This window comes from Betta splendens, chromosome 12, assembly GCF_900634795.4.
Source record: "Betta splendens chromosome 12, fBetSpl5.4, whole genome shotgun sequence".
Taxonomy (NCBI): domain Eukaryota; kingdom Metazoa; phylum Chordata; class Actinopteri; order Anabantiformes; family Osphronemidae; genus Betta; species Betta splendens.
Genome location: NC_040892.2, coordinates 5,010,630 through 5,031,517, shown reverse-complemented (window position 1 = coordinate 5,031,517; position 20,888 = coordinate 5,010,630). Strand labels below are relative to the sequence as shown.

General features: G+C 46.4%; 2 protein-coding genes and 1 long non-coding RNA gene across 8 annotated transcripts in view; 1 reads left to right on the top strand and 2 right to left on the bottom strand.

The window, feature by feature from the left end:
- rfx3 (regulatory factor X, 3 (influences HLA class II expression)) overlaps nt 1-6,568 on the bottom strand; it is a 14,587-nt gene extending 8,019 nt beyond the window's left edge. Inside the window, exons 1-5 of one of the 2 annotated variants that reach the window (XM_029168246.2) lie at nt 6,426-6,568; nt 2,053-2,165; nt 1,870-1,958; nt 1,252-1,510; nt 30-104 (exon numbers count right to left, since the gene is read on the bottom strand). In XM_029168246.2, the coding sequence (XP_029024079.1) occupies nt 30-104; nt 1,252-1,510; nt 1,870-1,958; nt 2,053-2,160 (531 nt within the window). In that variant the 5' untranslated portion in view covers nt 2,161-2,165; nt 6,426-6,568. The remainder of the gene's footprint in view (nt 1-29; nt 105-1,251; nt 1,511-1,869; nt 1,959-2,052; nt 2,166-6,425) is intronic. The other variant, XM_029168247.2, reaches the window with a different exon arrangement.
- Nucleotides 5,488-10,260, top strand: LOC129604938 (uncharacterized). 2 transcript variants are annotated; one of them, XR_008696297.1, is made up of 3 exons: nt 5,488-5,627; nt 7,335-7,443; nt 10,125-10,260. It is a non-coding gene; the product is annotated as an uncharacterized LOC129604938 (long non-coding RNA). The 2 variants fall into 2 exon arrangements; XR_008696298.1 differs by lacking the exon at nt 10,125-10,260 and adding an exon at nt 9,796-9,930.
- On the bottom strand, nt 9,047-20,888 carry glis3 (GLIS family zinc finger 3). Of its 4 annotated transcripts, XM_029168241.3 has the most exons (12): nt 20,700-20,884; nt 20,056-20,610; nt 19,355-19,750; nt 18,804-18,954; nt 17,628-18,720; nt 13,858-14,019; nt 13,494-13,604; nt 12,418-12,556; nt 12,203-12,275; nt 10,714-10,871; nt 10,068-10,232; nt 9,047-9,901 (listed from the first exon to the last, which is right to left on the bottom strand). In XM_029168241.3, the coding sequence occupies exons 3-12, from the start codon at nt 19,683-19,685 to the stop codon at nt 9,780-9,782; spliced, it is 2,505 nt and encodes an 834-aa protein (XP_029024074.1). In that variant the 5' UTR covers nt 19,686-19,750; nt 20,056-20,610; nt 20,700-20,884; the 3' UTR covers nt 9,047-9,779. The 4 variants fall into 4 exon arrangements, with proteins under 4 accessions (XP_029024074.1, XP_029024075.1, XP_029024077.1 ...); XM_029168242.3 differs by having other exon boundaries at nt 12,433-12,556; nt 20,056-20,883; XM_029168244.3 differs by lacking the exons at nt 9,047-9,901; nt 10,068-10,232 and having other exon boundaries at nt 10,714-10,846; nt 20,056-20,888.

Below are 20,888 nucleotides of genomic sequence, written 5' to 3'. Positions count from 1 at the left end.
AAAAGTCGAGGCGGGGGCAAGCAACTTACATGGCTGTTGAGCAGCGAGCTTCTCTGACTGGATAAACCCTCAGATTTTTGGAGCGTCTCAATCGCCATTTCAATCTGATAAAACCACGAAGCACAGGACAACAAAATGTAAGAGGGGGGGAAATCAAAAGCAAGAAACAAATGAAGAGTTTCACATTACTGGCCGATAGCAACACACACAAAAAAGGAAAGTCTGGAAAAGCCAGTCAAAGCAAGCACCATTAGACCCAAGCAGACGACTATGCAGCATTTCAGCCTTTGCCTAACTGAGAAAGGGGGACACAGAAACCCTGTCAATTACAGATCCACTCATAACAACTGCTGTGCTGAAAGAAAAAAAACGGACTATTACAAAAACAAAAGGCTAGCGCGAGCTGCCAAGGTAATTTGGTAACACCTGCAGACCAACTTCAGGGGCTCTGGTGAAAAACTGAATATGTAAATATGTAAAACGTTATCATTTCTGGCAAATAAAAAAAACATTTTACAGGTATTGGTGAACAATACAAAACGTTATTACCATTACTATGAATGTGAATGGGGGTGCTCTATAGGAACAGCTGGTATTTGGCTGTAATGTTAACCTGCTTCAAAGCATCAGCTATGACTGACATCCACATAATGTAATGTCAGCCACCACATTACTAGCACATTTCTGCCAGAAAGCCTTATTAGCGCAGACTTCGTGGATTGCCTGATCGGGCATTCAGATACGAGCAGCTTCTTATTTTAGCTCCTCTTTTGTTCTGTAGCAAAGAGTGGGAATAACAGACATAGTAGAATGAGGGACAGAGTCGCAGCCTGCACTACTTCAACATTAATTATTAAGGGCATACACAATGTGAAGATTTTTGGCAGGAGTTAAATCACTTGAGTGACTCAGGCCTAAACTACGCAGCACACATCTCATTACTGGAGTTAATCACAGAAAAGGTGGTGGCAAACCGACGTGACACAAATACTGAACTTTAATGTGGAACTCCACTGAAAGTGCTGGCGACCTCGTTTTGAATCAAACTAGTTCACAGATTGCACGATATGACAGAAACAGAACATTCGTTCTAATTGGAACAGTGTAAGTTCATGTTGGTGTGGATCTGAACAGGAAAGAAGCAGGAAGTTACTAAAAAGCCACTGCACTGAGTAGTCTGTTAAAAACAATACGCAAAAGCAGGCGGGCGAGGGCGAGATGGGCACCAGCTGACGGGTGCGATGCACTTACAGTCGCTGGGGAGGCCCGTGCGGTCTGGGTGGCGGGGTGGGGTCCAGAGTTGTCCATGAGGTAGGCCCCGGAACTGCTGCTGATTACCTGACCCCCTGCCAGGCCCATGCTCATCCCTCCAGTGCCCCCTCCTCCGTTGTTGGTCATGCCGTGAGATGCCACCACGGTGGAAACTTGTGATGAGCTCCCCTGCGTGTCAAAGTAGCTCCCCCCGCTGTTCTGGCTGTACAGCTGTGGTTCTGAGTACGAGTAAGTTCTTCTGTTGAGGAGAGAGGTTGACAGCGCAAAGCAAACACACGCGTTTAGACTATTAGACAGGAGATTATACAGAGTTTACAGCTTTTTATTGTGTAGGTCCAGGTCAAATATAATAATAATAAACCACATTATTATTCATTTTCTGTATTTATATATTTTGGAAATCTTGCATTGCATCAGTACATAGCCCTACCTCTGGTCAAGTTCAAGTCAGCATCTAAACACACAATTTCACACCTTTCAGAAAGAACCCGACAAACGCCCTCTCACCAACATGTGCTTGTGACATGAATGATGGTGTGAAGAGACTTAAGAGCAGGCTGAAAGGACACAGTGCTAATATTTGTGGGACTGACTCACATGTTGCCGTTGGTGTAGACGCCACTGTTTTCCTCCACATACTGCACCTGTGCTGGGTAAACATGCTGAACCTGCTGAACAGTCTGGGCCTGGCAAAGCATATCAGTATAATTAAGTGAAAAAACACATTGAGCTGAGGAATAATAATTCGTATGTGAACATCAAGAGACGGGACGGGTGTACCTGTTGCTGGACAGGCACCTGCTGGGTGGAGCCAGGGGGCTGGACAGGCACTGTGGTCTGCAGAGGGACAGTGGAGGTGGAGTCAGCGCCTGCTTCAGGAGTCTGCATGGCGCCTGAATCAACAGAGGGAACAATCTCACTGTGATGAACGGCGATAATGATCTCAATCGCTGAAAACAAACAAACACTCTGAGCATCAGTACCTGAGGACAGACTTAATATTTACAAGGAGCAGCAGTGATGATTCAACAAGAACAAAGGCTGACGTGGCCTTACAACAGTTTATGTAACACCAAAAAGACAAATCCACCAAATAAATGGCAAAAAAAGAAAAAACACAGTAATTACAGGCACGATTTGATGAGTTGGAGTAAAACACAAACAAACAGGTTAAAACGACACCAAATCAATGCTACTAAAGCTGCTCTGGAGCAATTCTAACAAAACACCTGTTACTGCCTTGTGGTACTCAATGTACTGAGAGCCTCATGCATCACTGCCACATGGTCCTGTCTCCATGTTCCAAGCCATAAAACCAGTTAATATTTAACAAATACATGCCGCTTCTCATTGCTCTGTCACTCCCCGCTTTTACACGTTTTCTCCCTCAACAAGTTATCTCAGGTTTAGGTGTCGTTACCAGATAACGCCATTATTATTATTATAATAATAGGGTACATATAATCTGCAGCAGGGACCATTTACACACAACTGACTAAATAAGGATGAGCCATGAGGGTACGAGTAAGAATCAGTGATGGTGAACCTGTGTTTGCGAGTTAATAATAGTATGGCTACCATCACCCATTCCTTCCAGGGTGAGACCTCCCCCCCCCCCTCCTCCTCCTCCTCCCCATCACAGTTTCCATGAACAAACCTCTCTTGGTTAATTAAGCTAGGTCTCCTAACAGCTTTGAATATCTCCAGGGACAGTCTGCTCCTTTCCTTTATCTTTAATATCCTACCGGTCTTCTCCTTGGGCGAGGGCCATCACTTCGCTGCGATGGGACGACTGACCTTAGCGCTGGATCATGAAGCTGGGTCAATCTGTGTCCGGACAGCGAAGCGGCAGGCGGAAGCGCTGCATTGTCTTTAAACATGCAGGGGCACAGAGATTCATTAAGGCAAAGCCGTCTGCTGTCAGCATGACTATTTTGAACACCTTGGGGAGGGGGTGTGTGTATATGTACTGTCACTGTCAGACATGTCAGCGGGCTGTTGCTAGACAGGCTGGAGTCTGGCTGGTCAAAAAAGAAACTAATATCAGAAGCAAATATTTTTATTGTCGGATTCGTTCAGACATTCAAGATGATAACAATTTACCAAAAAATACATCTAATTAATTACACATACACAAACTTTTATGTACTAAAGTGTAAAAGTTATGTCTGGACTATTAAGCCAATAAAATCTATAACCTTCAGAGGAGACTGTAGTGTGATACTCCACGTTATGGTTTGAAAGCTAAAGTAATTCACCCAACAGAGTCCACCTAATCAAGGGAAGGAGCCCCTGCATCACAACTCACTCTTGCTACCTCACCCCAACCCCCTCCACACACACACACACACACACACACACACACACACACACACACACACACACACACACACACACACACACACACACACACACACACACACACACACACACACACACACACACCTCCTGCCTCACCATTCAGGCGCTCCCTTGTGGCCCACTTAAATGCTGTGCTCCACTGAGCAAGTGCAAGCCCTACAAAGACACAGAGGAACAAAAGCCACCAAGGAGGGCAACATTTTGCCCTGCGTTTTTCTCCCCTCAATTCCTCCGGCCGAGATTACAACAAATAGTGAAGGCGACATGGTTCACGTTTGCAGTTGCCGGAGAAATTCACGGAAGCATCATTTGCCCGTCTAATGACCACGTGTGATAAAGGTGAGGTCTGAGGCAGCGAGTGAAGAAAGAAGAGATGGTTGAAAAGAACATCACACGCACACACAACATTTATCCCCCGATACAGAAACACTACAGTCCATATGAGCCAAAGCATGACAGGAGCTAGAAAACCAGCAGGAAACCAGACGGAAAAGGAATGGAGCTAAAGTGGGGGAAGGTATGTAAAGCAGGGTTTGTTCATGAACAAACTGTGTTTTTTTTAAATTATATAGTAAACAAAAGGTGGATTTAGAACAGAGCTGTTCATTGTGGTACAGTAAAAACACTACATGGAATATTGTAAGCGGTGGCAAAGAAGCTCAAATCGTTTGACTTGTCAAGAGCACAGCAAATGTATGCGTTAAATGTGCCAGAAGCATCACGGCAGAGGTTACCAAAGTGAGTCCTATTCTACTTTCTTCATCCTAATTGCCAGAAGTAGGATCCAGAGGGAAAGAATAAGTACATTAAAAACCAGCATGCATTGATTCTGGCAGGCGAGCGCAAATAACAAACCAAACATCCTGCATTCTGCTAAGCCATGAAAATGGATGGCTGAATAATTGAATTAATCAGGCCCTCTTTAAGTGATTGGAAATGCAACAGGATCCAGGCAGCAGGTGGCACAGAGCTATTTCTGCCCTTCTGGACCACAGGTAAGTTGTAACACGATCTGATAACTAGCAGTTTCCCACATCCTGTTCAGTGTGTATGTGTGTGTGTGTGTGTATGTATCTGTGTGTAAGAGAGAGTGACTTTATGTGTGTGTGTGTGTGTGTTTTTAAAGGGATAATGATGCATGAAATATGTGAAATTATACGTCACCATAACTCAATTTTATTGAAATGACTTTTGGCTTTACAATTAAAACTGCTGTGGAGAACAACTGATTGTTCTCACATGAAAACTAAGTACAGACACAAGATGTACGGTTAAAATGTAAAAGCACTATCATATTGTCAGAACAGCATTTCCAGTTCTATTTTCCAGGAAAATCACATAGATGTAGATGGACAGGAGTCCAGTACAACTAGAGGTGCACTCGTCCTCCGATCACACACACACACACACACACACACACACACACACACACACACACACACACACACACACACACACACACACACACACACACAAATGATCTGTCCCCTAATGGGAGTCAGAGGTTGCAGCTGCACAGGAAACCCAATGGACCCAGGAATAAATGTGATGCAACGTTAAGAAACCAAGTCTCCACTTATAAGAACCGATCATGTGATTAGGTGACCCGAAAACACGAGTTCACAGTTCTACAAGAAGTAATAGTAGCAGAGCACATACAGCTGAAATGAATGTGAATGAGCGTTTATTAATGATTTCAACTGCCCCTGAAATGGAAGTGCGGTTCAGTAGGTGCGATGCACCTGTACGTGCGTTTAATCACCCTGGATTCAATGCGCCGCGCATCGTTTCCTATGAGCAACCAGGAAAACACACTGGATGCGCCAGGCTCACACGCAAGTACACAATTCAAAACGTAACACTGCGTTATGTTGATCAGGAGTGTTAATAAATAAAAGGCGACGCTAAACCATGGCGTTTACGAGCCCAGATGCAGAATGAGCAACGCAGAATAACTGATGCATTCGGGGAGAAAATTTGCTAGTCAGATTAAGGTATTGTATTATATTCTGCCAGGTGATCTTTCCTCAAAGCTGGTCACAGCAAAACTTAGTGCTATGTTGTCATATGGCTTATCGTTAGCATCTGATGCCACAAAGGAGGAAGATGGAAAGCTAGCGAAGCCACCTTGCTCCCTAAGACAAAAGGGAAAGTAATGGCTTAGCTATTGTCAATAGCAGTTAGTGTATGGAAAGCTAGCTCACAGCACTTTGCACAGCTTATCGACGTTAATGATTTTGTCTGGTCAACAAGACCTTGGCCACCCGAGACACACAGCTTGTAATATCGTCTCAGTATTAGCCAAAAAACGAGACACCAACAGGCTTTGTAAGAAGGCAACGCTGGCGTTAGCAACCTAGCAACAACAGACACCTGCTCCTGCTCCAGCTGAGCGGCTAGCATCGGCGGCTAGCATCGGCGGCTAGCCCACAGCTCCGCTACCGACCAGCCAGCATGGCGAGTTCAAAACCGCCGAGCGACACCTAAAAAGGCGTTTTTCCGCCCAAGTGGCCGCGCTCGGCGCCGCTCGCGCCACTCGGCACGCCGCGGCAGGCACTAGCCGCCTCCCGCTAGCGAGCCGCGGGTATTTACAGGCGGCGTTAGCGCGCAGGCTAACACGTTACAAAGAAACACCCTCGCTAGCAAAGTGCCACAGCTACTCGCGGAGCCTTCGCTCGGCGGCGGACAAAACGCATAAAGCGCGTCGATCGCCGCTGCCTCGCGGAATCGGCCGGATACGCGACAGGGCGCTCGGATGCGGACTAAAAGGCAGTAAAAGAGCGGATTCAAACCTGAGCCGTGGACTGGTTGATGAGGATGATGATGGTGGAGGAGGTGGTGGTAATGATGGAGCGAGAGGTTGTTGTTGGTGGGTTACAGTCGCCAGGACTACGGTGACTATGGCGCTGCCTCACTGGGCAACAGTTGCTATAAAACTCGCCGGGAGCGCGCAACCTTAGCGGGCAGGTGGGAGGAGATTAAGGTGCACATACAATAAAAAAAACACTAAAATCACAACCAATACGTCTGAGTGGAGTGGGGATATGGTGCAAGACCGCGCTTTACGTACATTTAGACAGGTTTATTTTGGGAAAGTGTGATCAACATGTTATTGGCTGTAATATTGCATTATTAGTATTGTATTATTAATGAAAGTGTGCTCCATAGACTGCACAGTGTCTAAATAACCTATGAATTAAAGTAAATAAAAGTGTGTATAGAGTATATTGCTTTTCTGCTAACCTGTGTCGCAATATCAGGAGTTTGCGTCTTCTATTTTTCCTTGAGGTTTTTCATGTATTTGCTGAAATGTCTTTTGCTGTTATTTTTGCTGAAGTCTATTCTCCTCCAACAGAAACGGCTCCTGGACGCTCCCATGTCCTAAATGGCGTTTTTTTTCCCATATTCCCCATGTCGTTCTTGTTTCTCAGAAAACTACAATGCTAAAATGAAAAGTGACTGTAATTGGAGAGAATCAACAGATGTTTTGTCAACAAATAATCACATATTACTCAATCACTTGTTTTCTTGGCCGCTCATGCCTCGTAAGGGTCGTGGTTATGCTGGAGCCTATCCCAGCCTGCAATTGGGCAGAAGGCCAGTCTATCACATACTGTATTTATACACAGACAACCTCACAGTCAAACCTATGGACAGTTTAGCCTCCCTGACTGACCTGATTGTGTTTTTTTGGACTGTAGGATGAAATCGGAGGAAACCCACGCAGGCTTAGGGAGAACATGCAAACTCCACACAGAAAGGCACCTGTGTGACCCTGGAATCCAACCTAAAGGAGCTTCTTGTGCGGAGGTAAGGCGCTACTACTGTACGCCACAATAACTACATTTGAAAAACACACATGCATCCACACGTAGCAGCAGTGAGATGTCGTCGGCTGATTAAGTAGTTTCTCTGAGCATCAATCTGACTGAGTCAGTAATAAAACACTATTTTAAACTCCACAGAACTTGATGCTTTGATAATGTGAATGTCAAAGGCTTGTGCACATTTGTCCCTGATAAATAAGGTTTCTGCAGGAACTGAAATGTTCAGGCCTTGTTAAGTTTGATTTGTGTAGAGATTCAAGGAGACCGTCTTGATGAACCATTTTTTTGAGAATTTCATTCTAAGAATCACCAACAAGCCTTCTACTATTCAGAAATGGGCCTTTTAATTAGCAGAAACACAAAAGTAAAATCTTGGGGCTAGAGACCATTGAAACTGAACCCTTAAAGCAATAAACCAACTGTTGTCAAAAAAACGAAAAAAAGGTGGAAAAATATAAAAAAGATTTCAAGCAATTAATAAATCAGAACAGAGATGCTTGTTACTATAGAGACACTGTGTGGAATGAACACAGCAGTTAATGAAGGTTTACTTATACTACCTGTCCTGTTCTCACGTTAACTGCTAGTTAGTGTATAATAATGCATTGTAAATGATTAGTTACTGATATTTTCTGTATATGTTATATTTTACATTATAAATGCGCATTTACAACTAGTTAAGGGAAAATAAATGTAACTGAATTAGAGGGTTATTCATCCGTGAATGAATAACATAATAACAGCAGTAACATTAATAAGTAATGAGGTTTAAAGTGTGACATGGGCTGTTTAACGCTGTTTTGCTGCGTCTCCATGTTGGTTTGGTGGGTGGGCTCCATGCTGACGGCCCTGCTGTAGAATAGCTTAGCACTCCTGTGCTAGTTAAACTAACACAGGAGTCTCATCCCATAGCCCAACACAAGTAGGGCTAAATTCAGCTTTGAATTTAAAAGTAGTGCCAAACAAAGCGGCTTTCTCCTGGATACGAGGCTTAACCAGCCACCTGTGCTGACAGCGCAGCACTTTTTTTTTTTTTTTTTTGGTTAGCAGTGCTAAACAGATGCTTTTTGGAGAAGCTGTTGTTGTTGCTAAGCAACTACTAAAAACCCCCCATCTGAAGCATGACACTCTTTTGCTAAAAGAATTATATTCAAGTAATACAGTTTGTCCTTTCAGTTTCGAAGAAAAATAGACTGCTGTGAAGACTGGCGTCGGCACGAGCTGTGCATTTTCATACTATTCAGGTGCACAGCAGTGGTTGCTAATTGTTTTCCTGTGATCTACATTAGGTTGGTGCCTACAGAGTTTAACCGTGTGAAGTTGCTTCTTAGTGCTGTACTTTTAAACCTTGCCTTGTTTCGTCTAATGCTGAGATGAAGACGCTCTCTGTCTGACGTGAACAACACAGAGATTTCGTTTTGATGTGAACAAGTGTGCGTTCCAGTCAAGAGTTCCTAATATGAAGGCTGCAAACACATCAGTAACTCAGAGGCTTTGATTTTGAATGACAATAAGAACATTAGAGGCTCTTAAAGTGTTACTGTCGCTGTGGAGGTCACTTGTGAAAACGAACTATCCATAGACAGTTTTTTTTTTTATCAAAAGCATTTATTTTTATTGCATATTCTGGAAAATGCAGCTGTAGCGAAACAGGTTTATGTTGTGTAGCAGTGTGTCTTGCCTTCAAAGAGTCAATTACAAGGTGAAGTATTGTAATTTGCATTAAATAAACTGAAACATGCAGAATCACTGGCAACACGAGTCCTCCTAATGATCTAAGCACAGGAGCTCTCATAACACTACTATATTCAACCAACTTCTCAACATTATAGTGAAATGGTACGACTGACCTGTTACTATAGTTACAAACCTGTGGCTCTAAGAAAAAAACCTTAATAAATGATCTCTTGCCTTGATTGTAGTGTTAAATATTGTGCAAAATGTTACCAGAAGTTAGGTCGAAGTACTTTTACTACTTTTTAGACACAAGCTGTATAAAAGCGGAGAAAGTAAACATTAGGTTATAGGCGCAGTCATTACTATACTGTACATTGATTCTGGAGGCAGAAGCCAGAGTGTTGAGGCAGATAGGGCATTTACAGAGATTCAGTCGGAGCGAGAGAGAGAGAGAGAAAGTCAGAATGTAGGAGTCAGTTATCTAACTGAGCATCGGAATATTGAAATCAAATGTCCTTTCATTTTACTGAGTGCAGCTGTCACCAGATTGTAGTTTCATCTGCATCGTTCCTCGTCTTGGCTGTGTAGCTAAAAGGAACCGAAAATAGTGCAAAATAACAAAAAACCCACAGCGGACTGTTGTCATCCGTCTGTGTAGATGGAGGAGACCTGGTTTGTACAGTGGTCCATCGCTGGGAAGAAATCTCCTCCATGTAATTGTTGATTAGGAGCCACTTCCTGTGCTCGGCTGTGAAGTTCAAACCCTGCAGAACGCAGGTGCAAGCAAGCAAACACACACACACACACACACACACACACACACACACACACACACACACACACACACACACACACACTGAGAGCTGGGAAATCCAATGGCAATAAAGTGCTCATCCTCAAGTAATTTGGTTTAGACTGTATTTTCATTACCTGTAATGCATGAAAGCGCTGTCTGTGAGGTTGCCCCCCCACTGGGATTATTGACAGGTGGAGAGAAGCTGCCACCAAAGGCATCAACTGGCAACAGCTGACTGGAGCTGGTCCGTGCAGTCATCCCACCGTATTGTGTTGACGAGTACAGCATCTTCATCTGCCCTGGTAAATGAGAAAACCTCACTCCTTTAACCTCTTTGTGAAACAACAACAACAACTCAATTAAAGTCTGTAGCTTCTCTTTGAATTATTCATTCCAGTCTAAAAGCAGCATTAGACATCATAAATGAAAGAACGTGCATTTCAGTCTTTTCCAACCCTGTATTTATCTCAGCAGTTAAAACTGAATTGTGTTTTTCTGAGCTCTTTGTCAACATTAGTGTGGCTGTCAAATCTGGGGGGAAAGACGCAATAATTATTTAAAGGTACATGGCATCAAGCTGCCTGATTCTAAAGATATGATTAATGTGCATGTGAGAAAATCTGTTGAAGCAGATTGTCAAACCGCCCACACGTTTGCTAATAGACTTCAGATGTGACTCTTGCACTATGAAGCTGTTCCTAGCTGTGCCATCCCTCTGCCACAGCTGTATAAAGCACACAGAGTTAGTATTTTGACATCTGGTAATGAACCTCTGGGTACCTGGCTTGGGATCTGCCAGGTCAGGAGGCCGATGGGGCTGTTTCAGATCGCGGTTGTTCTGCAGGGATGTCCCAGTGGGAGGATGTGGGAGGCAGGTGGGAGAACAAGGCCCATACTGGTCCCCGGAGAAGAGCTGGTGAGGGGAAGGATCAACAAACCTGAAATATGTCAGACTAAAGTAAATATGTTGCTTTGTTTAAACGTCACTACTTGACAAAATGCAATAATGTAAATGAGGATGTGAAATCAAAAAGAATCAAAATCATATAGTAACAAATACTTTTTTCTACGTAGTTGCAATGTCTTTTTATCACTCACTTCTTTTGACAGACAGACACTGAGCCCGCCTCCTACATCGCTTTAATCCACTAACAGTCATTTACATCTTTGCCCAGAGTTTTACTTAATGTCCATGGGATCCGACATGGCGGCTGCCGTTAGTTTTGGCCAAGTAACGTTCGTATGTCCACTTGCCAATAAAATAATAAATGAGACAAACATATCTGAAGATATGCAAAGACTGAATCCAGCAGATCACAAGGAAAAATTCCAGTGAGGTTTTTACAAGTGATTTAACAGCTTAAAAGTAATCACAGGCTTTCTCTCCTTGCGCCAAAGGTATTCTAGATGTTATAATTCACTTTATTGAATTCTTTAGCCGCTCCGGTTGGTGGCTATAGCATCCATTTAGACCGGTGGTCAGGACCAATGAGGCGCGGCCGGCTCTGCTTTCACAGGCCGATTGTCCACCACGGGTCCTGCAGGGAATGCGCAGACCCACTGCTGACACGGGAACAATCGCAGCCAGTCAGGAGCCGCGGCATCTGGCTGCTCAGAAAGACACCAACCCTCTATTTGAAGCGCATGGACGGAGCGGCGTGTTCCTATGGGTCGACCGGGGAAAACGCCCGTCCTCGACCCGCGAGACCTCCCCCCGGCCCGAAAAACCCGCGAAACCGAACTAACAGAACCAAGACGCAACCTGTTCGACTCCTCTGAGGGAAATAAAAACACTGCTTCTTTTAAACGGACTATCGTAATTATAGGCTTATAGCCTCGAAGCCATGACAACCGATGTTTAAGACGATTGTTTCAGTTAATCAAAAGAGGAGAAAGATTTGTGAGGAATTTAAATTGGTCACTGTCAAAGAGCGACTGTAACTGTGCCAACAAAATGAACAGAAAATACCAGTTGGCTCGCTGAGGCAAACGAAAGCGCTCCCACTGTTGACTCTTATGTTGCTGCACATGTTTCAGTGTTCCACAAAAGAAAGAGCTCGACCTTATGAATAAAATATGCGCCCGCTGACATTGTATGCCTTCACATGTTTTCACAAAGAAAACTCTTTTTTTTTAACGTGCCACAAGAAAAAGGTAGCTGGAATTCTAATTCCGTGTGCATAATAATGACGCCATGTCGCGGTTTTGGCACGAAATGCTGCGAAATCCTCACAGCTGAGTTAAAAAAAAAAAAAAAAAAGCGCATTACCTGTAATTATCTGGGATGGAGCACAACAGAGCCAGGTGAGGGTCGCTGGGGGCGTCCCGTCCCTGAGGGGCAGCTGAGCAACAGGGCAGACAGACACTTCAGGTGCACATCACATCATGTGCACACGGTTGCGGGGGGGGCGGGTGCACTGTGTGTTTAAGCGTCTAATATTCATAGCAAACATATGAAGGCAAAGAGCCCGGGCTTTGACATACTGGAGCATGACTCACGGGATGCACCCGGCGATGGGTTCACGCTGTCCATCCTCGCTAGAGAGGAGAGGCTCGGCTGCAGAGGATGGATGGTTAAACAGTCCGTCAGCGGGTCCGGGGCCACGTCAGCGCTCGGTTTCATCTGCAGGCACAGAGGATGAACCTGAAATGGATTCTGGCAGGATCTTCTGTTACTCGTAACTTTTTGGCCACTGCATGTTTGTTATGCAAGTGATTTTTTTTTTTAGTCACTACTTAAAAACACTTTAAATTCTTAGGAAGCTGCTCCTCGCTCTCCGTTTGGCAGGCGTAAGTACAGCTTCATCACTGCAGCTGAAAATGCTCAGAACAATGTCTGTTATGATCAATCTGTGATGCGGCGTCTTTTTAGGCTGAACAAAACCGAGCTGGCGTTACAAGTTAGAGGATCGACTCGACAAAAGGTGCCTGACGTCCTTTTACGCGCTGCACAGTTACTCCGCAGCCTCCGTGCTCCACAAGAAAAGCAGTAATGAAAAAAAGAATTCCACAATGTACTTTTTTATGTAAGAAATTCATAATATTCTCTCGTTTCATTTAAAGCTTGTTTACTAGTGTCAGTCACTTGTTGCAGCCGCATGAAGGTTGTTATACAGCGTTGTGTGTGAGACACCGATTAAAAGAACAAGCAAACAAGACGTGCATCTGTTATTTGAAGTAGAACGTGCAGACGTGTAGTTGTGCGCGTGGGAGACTTTCGTAAAATGTCACTTTTTTTTAGTAACTACCCACTTTCTTTGTATCTATGGTGACATAACCCTCAGTAAGAGCTAAAGTGCAGACGTCCACAGTAACGCGGACATGCAAAAATCTTCAGCGCGGTGCAGTGCTGTTAAAAACCAAAATGGACGAGACCTACAGCATTATTATGGGAGTTTCTGTGAGTGAGCAACAGTCATTATTAAAGGTAAATATTCAGCACCATCATATTAATCACAATCAGCAGTGATATGATATTGCTAATACTGTATATAAAGTTATACATTTTTATAAATACCTATCAAAGTAATATGTATATTAAATGAATAAAAAAAGTTCACCTTTTTCCGTAGATGTCGTTCTTTAGTGGAATGAGACTTCACATGTTTCCTCAAGGAGCTGGGATCAGTGTAGCGCTTTGCACAGCCAGGCACTTGGCAGGCGTACGGCTTCTGTACAGCATGCAGAGGTGCACGGTGGAAATCTGAGGCATAATCCTGTGTGTGTGTGTGTGTGTGTGTGTGTGCGTGTGTGTGTGTGTGTGTGTGTGTGAGTGTGTGTGTGTGTGTGGGAGTGTGTGTATGTGTGTGTGTGTGTGAGTGTGTGTGTGTGGGAGCGTGTGTGTGTGTGTGTGTGTGCGTGTGTGTATGTGTGTGTGTGTGTGTGTGTGTGTGTCTGTGTGTGAGTGTGTCATCGGCCACTCACTGTGTCCAGGTGTGTGCGCTGGTGCTTAGCCCTGTCGCTGGAGTTGCTGAAGGCCTTGTGGCATCCCGGGTGCTGGCACAGGTACGGTTTCTCCCCCGTGTGGCTGCGCAGGTGGATCTTCAGGTTCTCCAGCCGAGAGAACGCTTTCTTGCAGCCCTCAAACTGCAAACACATATAAACGCGTTAAGTCGTTTGTCTTTTTGCCTTCATCCGGTGCAACGTTCAACAGAAGCTTTACATCTCACGCATCTCGAACCAAATGTGGCGCGTAGACTTAGCGTGCGTGAGCTAATCGTGTAAATCACAGCAGACAAAGGGGCCGCTGACCTCAGTGTGTGGGTGGGGGTGTCAGAGGAAACGCAGAAAAGCCTTTGAACAGGAGACTGACTGTCGTTCAGGTTCCGGTGCTGCTAATGTAAGACGGAACCGCCCGACTGCTAGTTTGGAGTTCGTCAGATATGCAGCTGTGCGTGAAGAGAAAAACATCTGGGAAGCACAGGTGCATGAGAGTGATGCCAAGTATCTGCTCACAACTTGATGTCATGGTTATTGTTTGGCGTGAGTATTGTACTGTCACCACTTAACGTCTTATTATACTGTATCATAATCCAGTCACTGATTGAATCAAGAATCTTATTACTTTTACTTTTTGATCTCTTATGATTATATTCAGGATTCCACTCTTTTTAAACAAATATCATAAGTTTCATCTACGCCGTTACACACTGACACAAAATGCACGTGGGCAGTTTTTGTCTTTCGCTGCCTCAGATATTTACTTGTCAATGGAAACACTAAATAATATGAAGTGATGTCTTGTTTGCGCTTGTCACCAGCAGGGGGCAGTGTTTATACACTGTGTGCCATGTTTTCTCAGTCTTTCTTGTGTCACCTTCATAGCAGACAAAGTAACGGCTGCTATAAGCTCCACCTTGATACTACATTTATACTGCAGCCGAGGCTGGAAACCGTCACTGGTACTGAACATATGATTGACATGCGCTACAGGGACGTCCAAATTGACAGAACAGGACTTTTTGCAGCGTCACGTAAGCATCATGACTTCACTGGTGAAATATTTGGATCAGCTTTTCTTGTGTAAGACTCGGACTTTACTCGCCTCCGTCCTCTCCACAGGGGGTTTGGAATGTCATTACTAAGCCTTATGGGGAAACACGCGGACCGTGTCCAGTTTTGTTATTATTTTCCTCCAACACTGGATTCCTCGCATACTGATTCGTCTCAGTCATCAGCGCCACAGCCACATTAAGATGTTATTTCCTTCCCATTAATAGTTCACTAATAACATTCTTCTGCAGGTCACATAGTAATGCCTGCCTGTCCGTAACTCATCCCGCTTCGGCTTTTGGGCTAAAATACAGATTTTTCATCATAATTAATTGATTGTGTCAGACATTTTTTAAAGGTTCATGGATCTGGAACTGTTATAAACACACATGGTTTAGGTTCTCTAGTGTCGGTGTCATAAAGAATTATTAATTATTAGAGTAGAGCCCGCATTTCAGTTCTATTACACTAAATGCTCGTTCATTTTGTGCAAAGGAAAAGTAAATGGGATTAGTCCTGCACATGGCGTAGGGAAAAAAAACACTACTACCAACAGATTCCTCAGCCGGACGACCGCAGCGAGATGAATAGTCTCCAGAGGCCGAGTGGGCACACAAGCAAGTAGAGTAAAGCTCAGAGGCTGCCAGGCCTCCCCGAGCGGCCGCGGTAGGTAACTGTGTAACTCTGTCTGTCTCATGAAGCGCCCGTAAAGCACAGAGGGCTTTTCAGAGTGTTGCGAGGGACGTCTGGGATGAAAAGGAAGCAGCGCGGCTCCGCAGCGCGGATCGATGTAACCGCCAGCTTCTGACGGCTCCTGGCAGGTACTCGCGCCCTGGCTGGACCATGACAGCGGCGCCCGGTGCCAGCAGCGCCTGTGCGCTGCCCAGTCCCACTCTGAGGTCAATTCACCCCGGACTCCACTTGTTTCGCCAGCCATAATTCTAACCCCTCTGCTTGTTTTGTTTCAGCCGTTTCCTTCTACTGTATATTATCCACTGGGTTTCACTCTCTGTCTACACGGACTTGTGAATTTGTCCGTGGATGAAAAATTGTTTGGCATCTAAATCTCATAGTGGAACTAGAATAGTCCAATAATGGGGTCTGTGGCATTATTGTAAAAGTGAATTCCAGGTATTGAAGGAACAACCCATGTCCTACAACAACTTCAGTTCCCTCCAGACCACTTAGAGTTCTCAAGAAAAAACAAAACTAGATTTACATTCAGTGCAATTACAGTAGTAATGCTATTATAACTCCTATATTATGCTACATAATATTAGCATAATTAGTGTTGTAATATTCTATTGTAAAATCACAGCTGACTGTGCTGCCGAAGCCGTGCTCATGCACGTGTCTCATTGTTCAGGCCACACAATAAAAGCCTGCGTTTAAATGGTCCAAAGGAGACGTTGAGTCAGAGATACAGTAGGTTAAGTGTTCAGTCATCATTGCACAGACTGTGAGATGACAGCTACAAGCCTGAGCCTGCCCTCAACTCCACAGCCCGTTTGAAACCACAGCCGCCTCATTGTTCGCCTTGCACTTCATTCCTCGTGCATCACCTGCTTCGGCTGCCAGTCGTGTTCTCAGACTTGTGCCACATTTGCTTTGTTAATGTTTTCACGTCCTTGTCGTTATTTTTGGACTTGTGTTGTGCCAGTACCATCACTCTAACGCACTGCGTTTCCTCACCTTGGCGTCTAATTAGTCGTTAGCTACTGTACCGTAAATGCAAGGGGCGCCTTGCATCACCTCTGCTTTTAGCATAAACACTTTGATCATTATTGACTGGCGACATGAAGCACAGACCCATCCAACAATTACAGCTCCATGGCAACAGAGGGGGGTTCAACTAATAAGTGACTGCAGGTATGCATGCTGTTAATAATTGACCTTTTGAAAGCAGTGACATGAAGCAAGTTCACTTTTTCAAATACCTAAGTATTTTCATAGCGGGCCTGAGCCGAAGTGCGTGTCATTCCCTCAGCATTAGCCTGTCACTGCTCCGGGCTCATGCAACTGTGGAAGCGTTCTATGATAATTGACTTACAATCCGTCTGATAGAACTATCATTCATCCTGGAGGAACAGAGCCTCGTGGACAAATGCCCAGGCTTTGGCCAAAGATGCAGACCTGCAGAGAGCCAGACTACAGGGCATCACCTTCCCAGAACAACGGCCAAGTGTGTAAAGCGGCGGCCCGCTGCCGACGCGGCCAGTAGCTACCGCGGTGTCATGCCAGACCCAGAGTGCTAGGCCTCCTTTGTGCCCATTTAATAACTGCATAATTGAGTTAACTCTCATGTCGATTATCAAAGAGCTCTGCTAATTATCCCATGGCTAAAGTTAGGAGGAGAAAGGCCGATATTTCTGACGGCGGGACTGGCCAGAAAACACAGAGCACATGAAGGCATTTGCCGTAAAAAGGCTTTTTTTTTTTTTTTTTTTTTTGCAGCCCGAGCCTTGAAGGCTTTCAGCGAGATACTGTGGCTTTGAATGGAATACAAAGTTGAACTCAGTGAGCCCCTGACATTCATCATGTTCCTGCTTTGGCTGCTTTCACACCGCTTCTTCACAAAAAAGTGGGAGCTTTGATTTCTATGCGTCATGGAAGCATCAAACCCAAGTATTATATAAAAACATATAAGCATTAATTTCAGTGGCAAGACAGACAAAGGACAGAGGTGGGGTCTTGTTCTGTACCGTGCACTTGTTGGGTTTCTCTCCTGAATGCACCCTCATGTGGATGAGAAGCTTGTATCGGGCGTTGAAGGGCTTGAACCTGCGCGGACAGCCGACCCAGTAGCAAACGAAATCCTCGGCCTTCCTCTGGTCCACGTGCAGCTTCTCTATGTGCCTCACCAGCTCCTCCTTGTGGTCGTAGACTGCACTGCAGTCCGACCACCTGCAGCAATGGGCGTCGTAGTCCTCCAGCTCCCCTTCCTCCTCCTCCAGCATGGGAACCTGGGGCAACGAGCTGACGCCGTGCCTCGGAGGACCCGCGGGCGCCTGCGTGAGGCCGTGCGGAGCCGGGGGGCGCCTGAAGAGGTGGATGTGCTGGTGCGAGTGGTAGGGCGGAGGCGGCCCCTGTGGGGTGACAGGTCCTTGGGCGGTAGTCGGCAGCGTCGGGTGTGGGTGCAGAGGCGGAGGCAGGTTGCTGGTGGTTGGGTTGCAGCTCCCTGAAGTCTTGTCCGGCGCCCCTCCTTTCCCTGGGAGACTCTGCTGCTCCACCACCATGTTGGCCATCTGCGTCTCCAGGCCACCTCCTTCCTCGGGCATCTGGGAGCCCAGGATTTGGGAAGAGCCCGGCATGTTATAGGGGTAGACCTGGCCGATGCAGCGGCCTCTTATGCCCAGAAAATGACCGTAACCCTCAGATTGTACAGGGGAGAGGGTCGAGTGGGAGGCTGGGGAGCAGCGGGAGCCGTTGATGTAGGCCACAAGGGAGGTGGGCGAGGTGCGTATGATGGAGTTGAAGTCGATACCCATGACGTCCGATAAGGGCGACATGGAGAGGGCTCTCTTCTTAGCACGAGACGGCCGGGGGCTCCCGGCGTCGCTGGCAAACAGGTACGAGGGCAGGGATGCCGAGGTGCTCGTCGTCCCGGACATGGCGGTGCCCGGGGACGCGACGAGCCGGTCGCCGCCCTCGCTGGCCTGGGTGCAGCCCTGAGGCAGACTCAGAGGAGGGAGTACGCGGTAGCCATATGGCCACTCGTGTCTGCCACTAAACACCGACTGTGTGTCGAACAGACTGAGGGTGGTGGATGCCAGCGATTCTCTGGACAGTAGGGACCTGAGGACAGATTGGCCACGTTAGCGGCGTTAGCTTTAGCGCATAGCGCGTCTTCGCCGATCTGCTGTACGAGCGTTACCCACCTGGCCTCGGCGGGGGGCGCGGGCACGCCGTTCGGGTTCGACGGAGGGTACGGCTGGAGCGGGACGGCGCCCGCGGGGCCGCGGGGCGCGGCGAGGTCGGCGGCGGCCGGATGACCACATACTTCCATGGTGGGCTCGGACGCAAGACAACCTGCCAGACGCCGGCCGCGAAAACGTACAGCAAAGCAGAAGCAGCGATCGCACCAAAATATGTAATGATCAGAATTTAAAAAGGTATAAACTCATGCAAGTTTCATAAGTCTCACATAGATTGAGAAGGTTTTCTGGCCACAGACACTCTTAATACTAAATGAGCAATGACAACCTTCCTCAGTAGAAAAGTATCTTTATACTTTATAACTGGTTAATAATCAATAAATAGGAGGGAAAATGTCAAGGGAGAAGCCGAAAGCTGGAAACAAGTGAAGGATGAGGACGTTCCCAGTAACTCCGTGGGGGTTAGAAGGAAGTGGTGAGGTCACATGCATTGCGTGTGTGTTGAGCTGTTACTCAGGTTTCGATCACGCATGACGGGTCCACTTCATTCTCACCTTTGTAGCTGTTACTGGACGGACCCAGTCCCGCGCGGACGGCCGCCGCCGAGCCCGGGGGCAGCGAGGCGGCGGCGCGCGGACCCGCGGACGCCGTGGGCGCGGGCGGCTGCTTCCCGCTGGTGAGCACCTGCCTGCGGAGGCTCAGAGTGGGCAGGGCCACGTGGCTCCCGCTCTGCTTCCCGGAGGCGAAGGGGCGCTGGACCTTGTCCATTCCCGAGGAGGGGCTGAGCCGGGCCCCGAGGGACGGGGGCTGGTGTTCTCTGATCATGCCCAGCGACGGGGACACGCCGCACGGGGACACGAGCAGCTGGCAGCCTCTCCCACTCATGGTCGAAACCCGGACCTTGAGTCAAATGCTTCGGAAGGTTTCTTCTTTTAAAACTAATATAATTCCTGGTGGGTGATCCAAATATAAATATAAATTAAAATAAAATATGAAATTAAACAAAAATCATTTTTTAACCAAATAACTGCCACAAAATTTGTTAAAAATAAGCCACAAAAATGTACGTTACTGTTTAACAACGTCAGCCTGATGACGCAACAAAGGAAACTTAATAAACAAATAAACGTCCCTCTACTGATCATATTCTCCATATCAACATTTCTTCTGTATCCAGAATTGCGTTTGCAGAAAACTTTCACGCCGTGAAACGTGGCCTCTGTCAGTCTCACCCGCCTCACCCACGCTCACTCACCCACTAAAGCCGTCGCAGACGCGGGTGAGTCCGCCGAGCCCGCGCTCCGGTCCGGTCCGGTCCGGTCGGGACGGCGCCCGTCCGCTGCTGTCGCGGTCCGTGATGATGGGCGCGCGCGACGAATCCCAGCTCGCAGCAGCAGCCGCGTCCCAGCTCGCGCCTCCGTTTCCAGGAACTTCTTTACTTTTCTTCGATTACCCTTTTGCCCTTGACGCGACTCCAGGCGAACCACGTAATTTCAGACCGACCGGACTTTAACAGTAAATTATTAAGTTTTTTTCCCCTGGTCCCTCCCACTGTATTAGAGTAACATGTAACAGTATGTGAAAATTATCTTTACAAATAAATATGTGATTTTTTTATATCGTTTTTTACATTTTTATCTGAATCACACGAGTAAACAGAAGGTTGTTGGCCTTGTGTTGGGCTCCTGCCTCAAAGAAGAACTGCTCAGAGGTTTTTGTTCAGTATGTTCAGTAATTGTTTGTGTGTGTGTGTGTGTGTGTGTGTGTGTGTGTTTTCTTTTTGGTTAAAGTGAGATTGTCATTTCGTTTGCTGGAAACGAAGAAAAATGCCATCAAAATTCCTCCCAGTCAGTTATTGCAGCTCAACACATTGGACCGAATCTCAAATCGCAGACATACTTAATTCTTTAATTCATCCCCTGCGGCTTCAACGAAGGTCTGCTCGACCACGTGCGTTGCATCGGCTCTCGCACCGAGCATCCGGTACTCGGTACCGGTCCGTGGGATCGTCCACCTGCTCCGTCCTCCTCAAACCTCCATTGTCAGACGCCTCTCTCCTGGCTGTTTGGCGTGTTTGCTCTGTAGATC

What these genes read in the sequence shown, in the direction of transcription:
- glis3 (XM_029168241.3), bottom strand. Translation starts at nt 19,685, where the DNA reads ATGAGTGGGAGAGGCTGCCAGCTGCTCGTGTCCCCGTGCGGCGTGTCC. An exon ending in AGAAACCCAACAAGTGCACG is followed by an intron (nt 14,020 to 17,627) that starts GTACAGAACAAG and finishes ATGTGTTTGCAG; the next exon opens with TTTGAGGGCTGCAAGAAAGC. An exon ending in CCTGGCAGATCCCAAGCCAG is followed by an intron (nt 10,233 to 10,713) that starts GTACCCAGAGGT and finishes CTCATTTACCAG; the next exon opens with GGCAGATGAAGATGCTGTAC.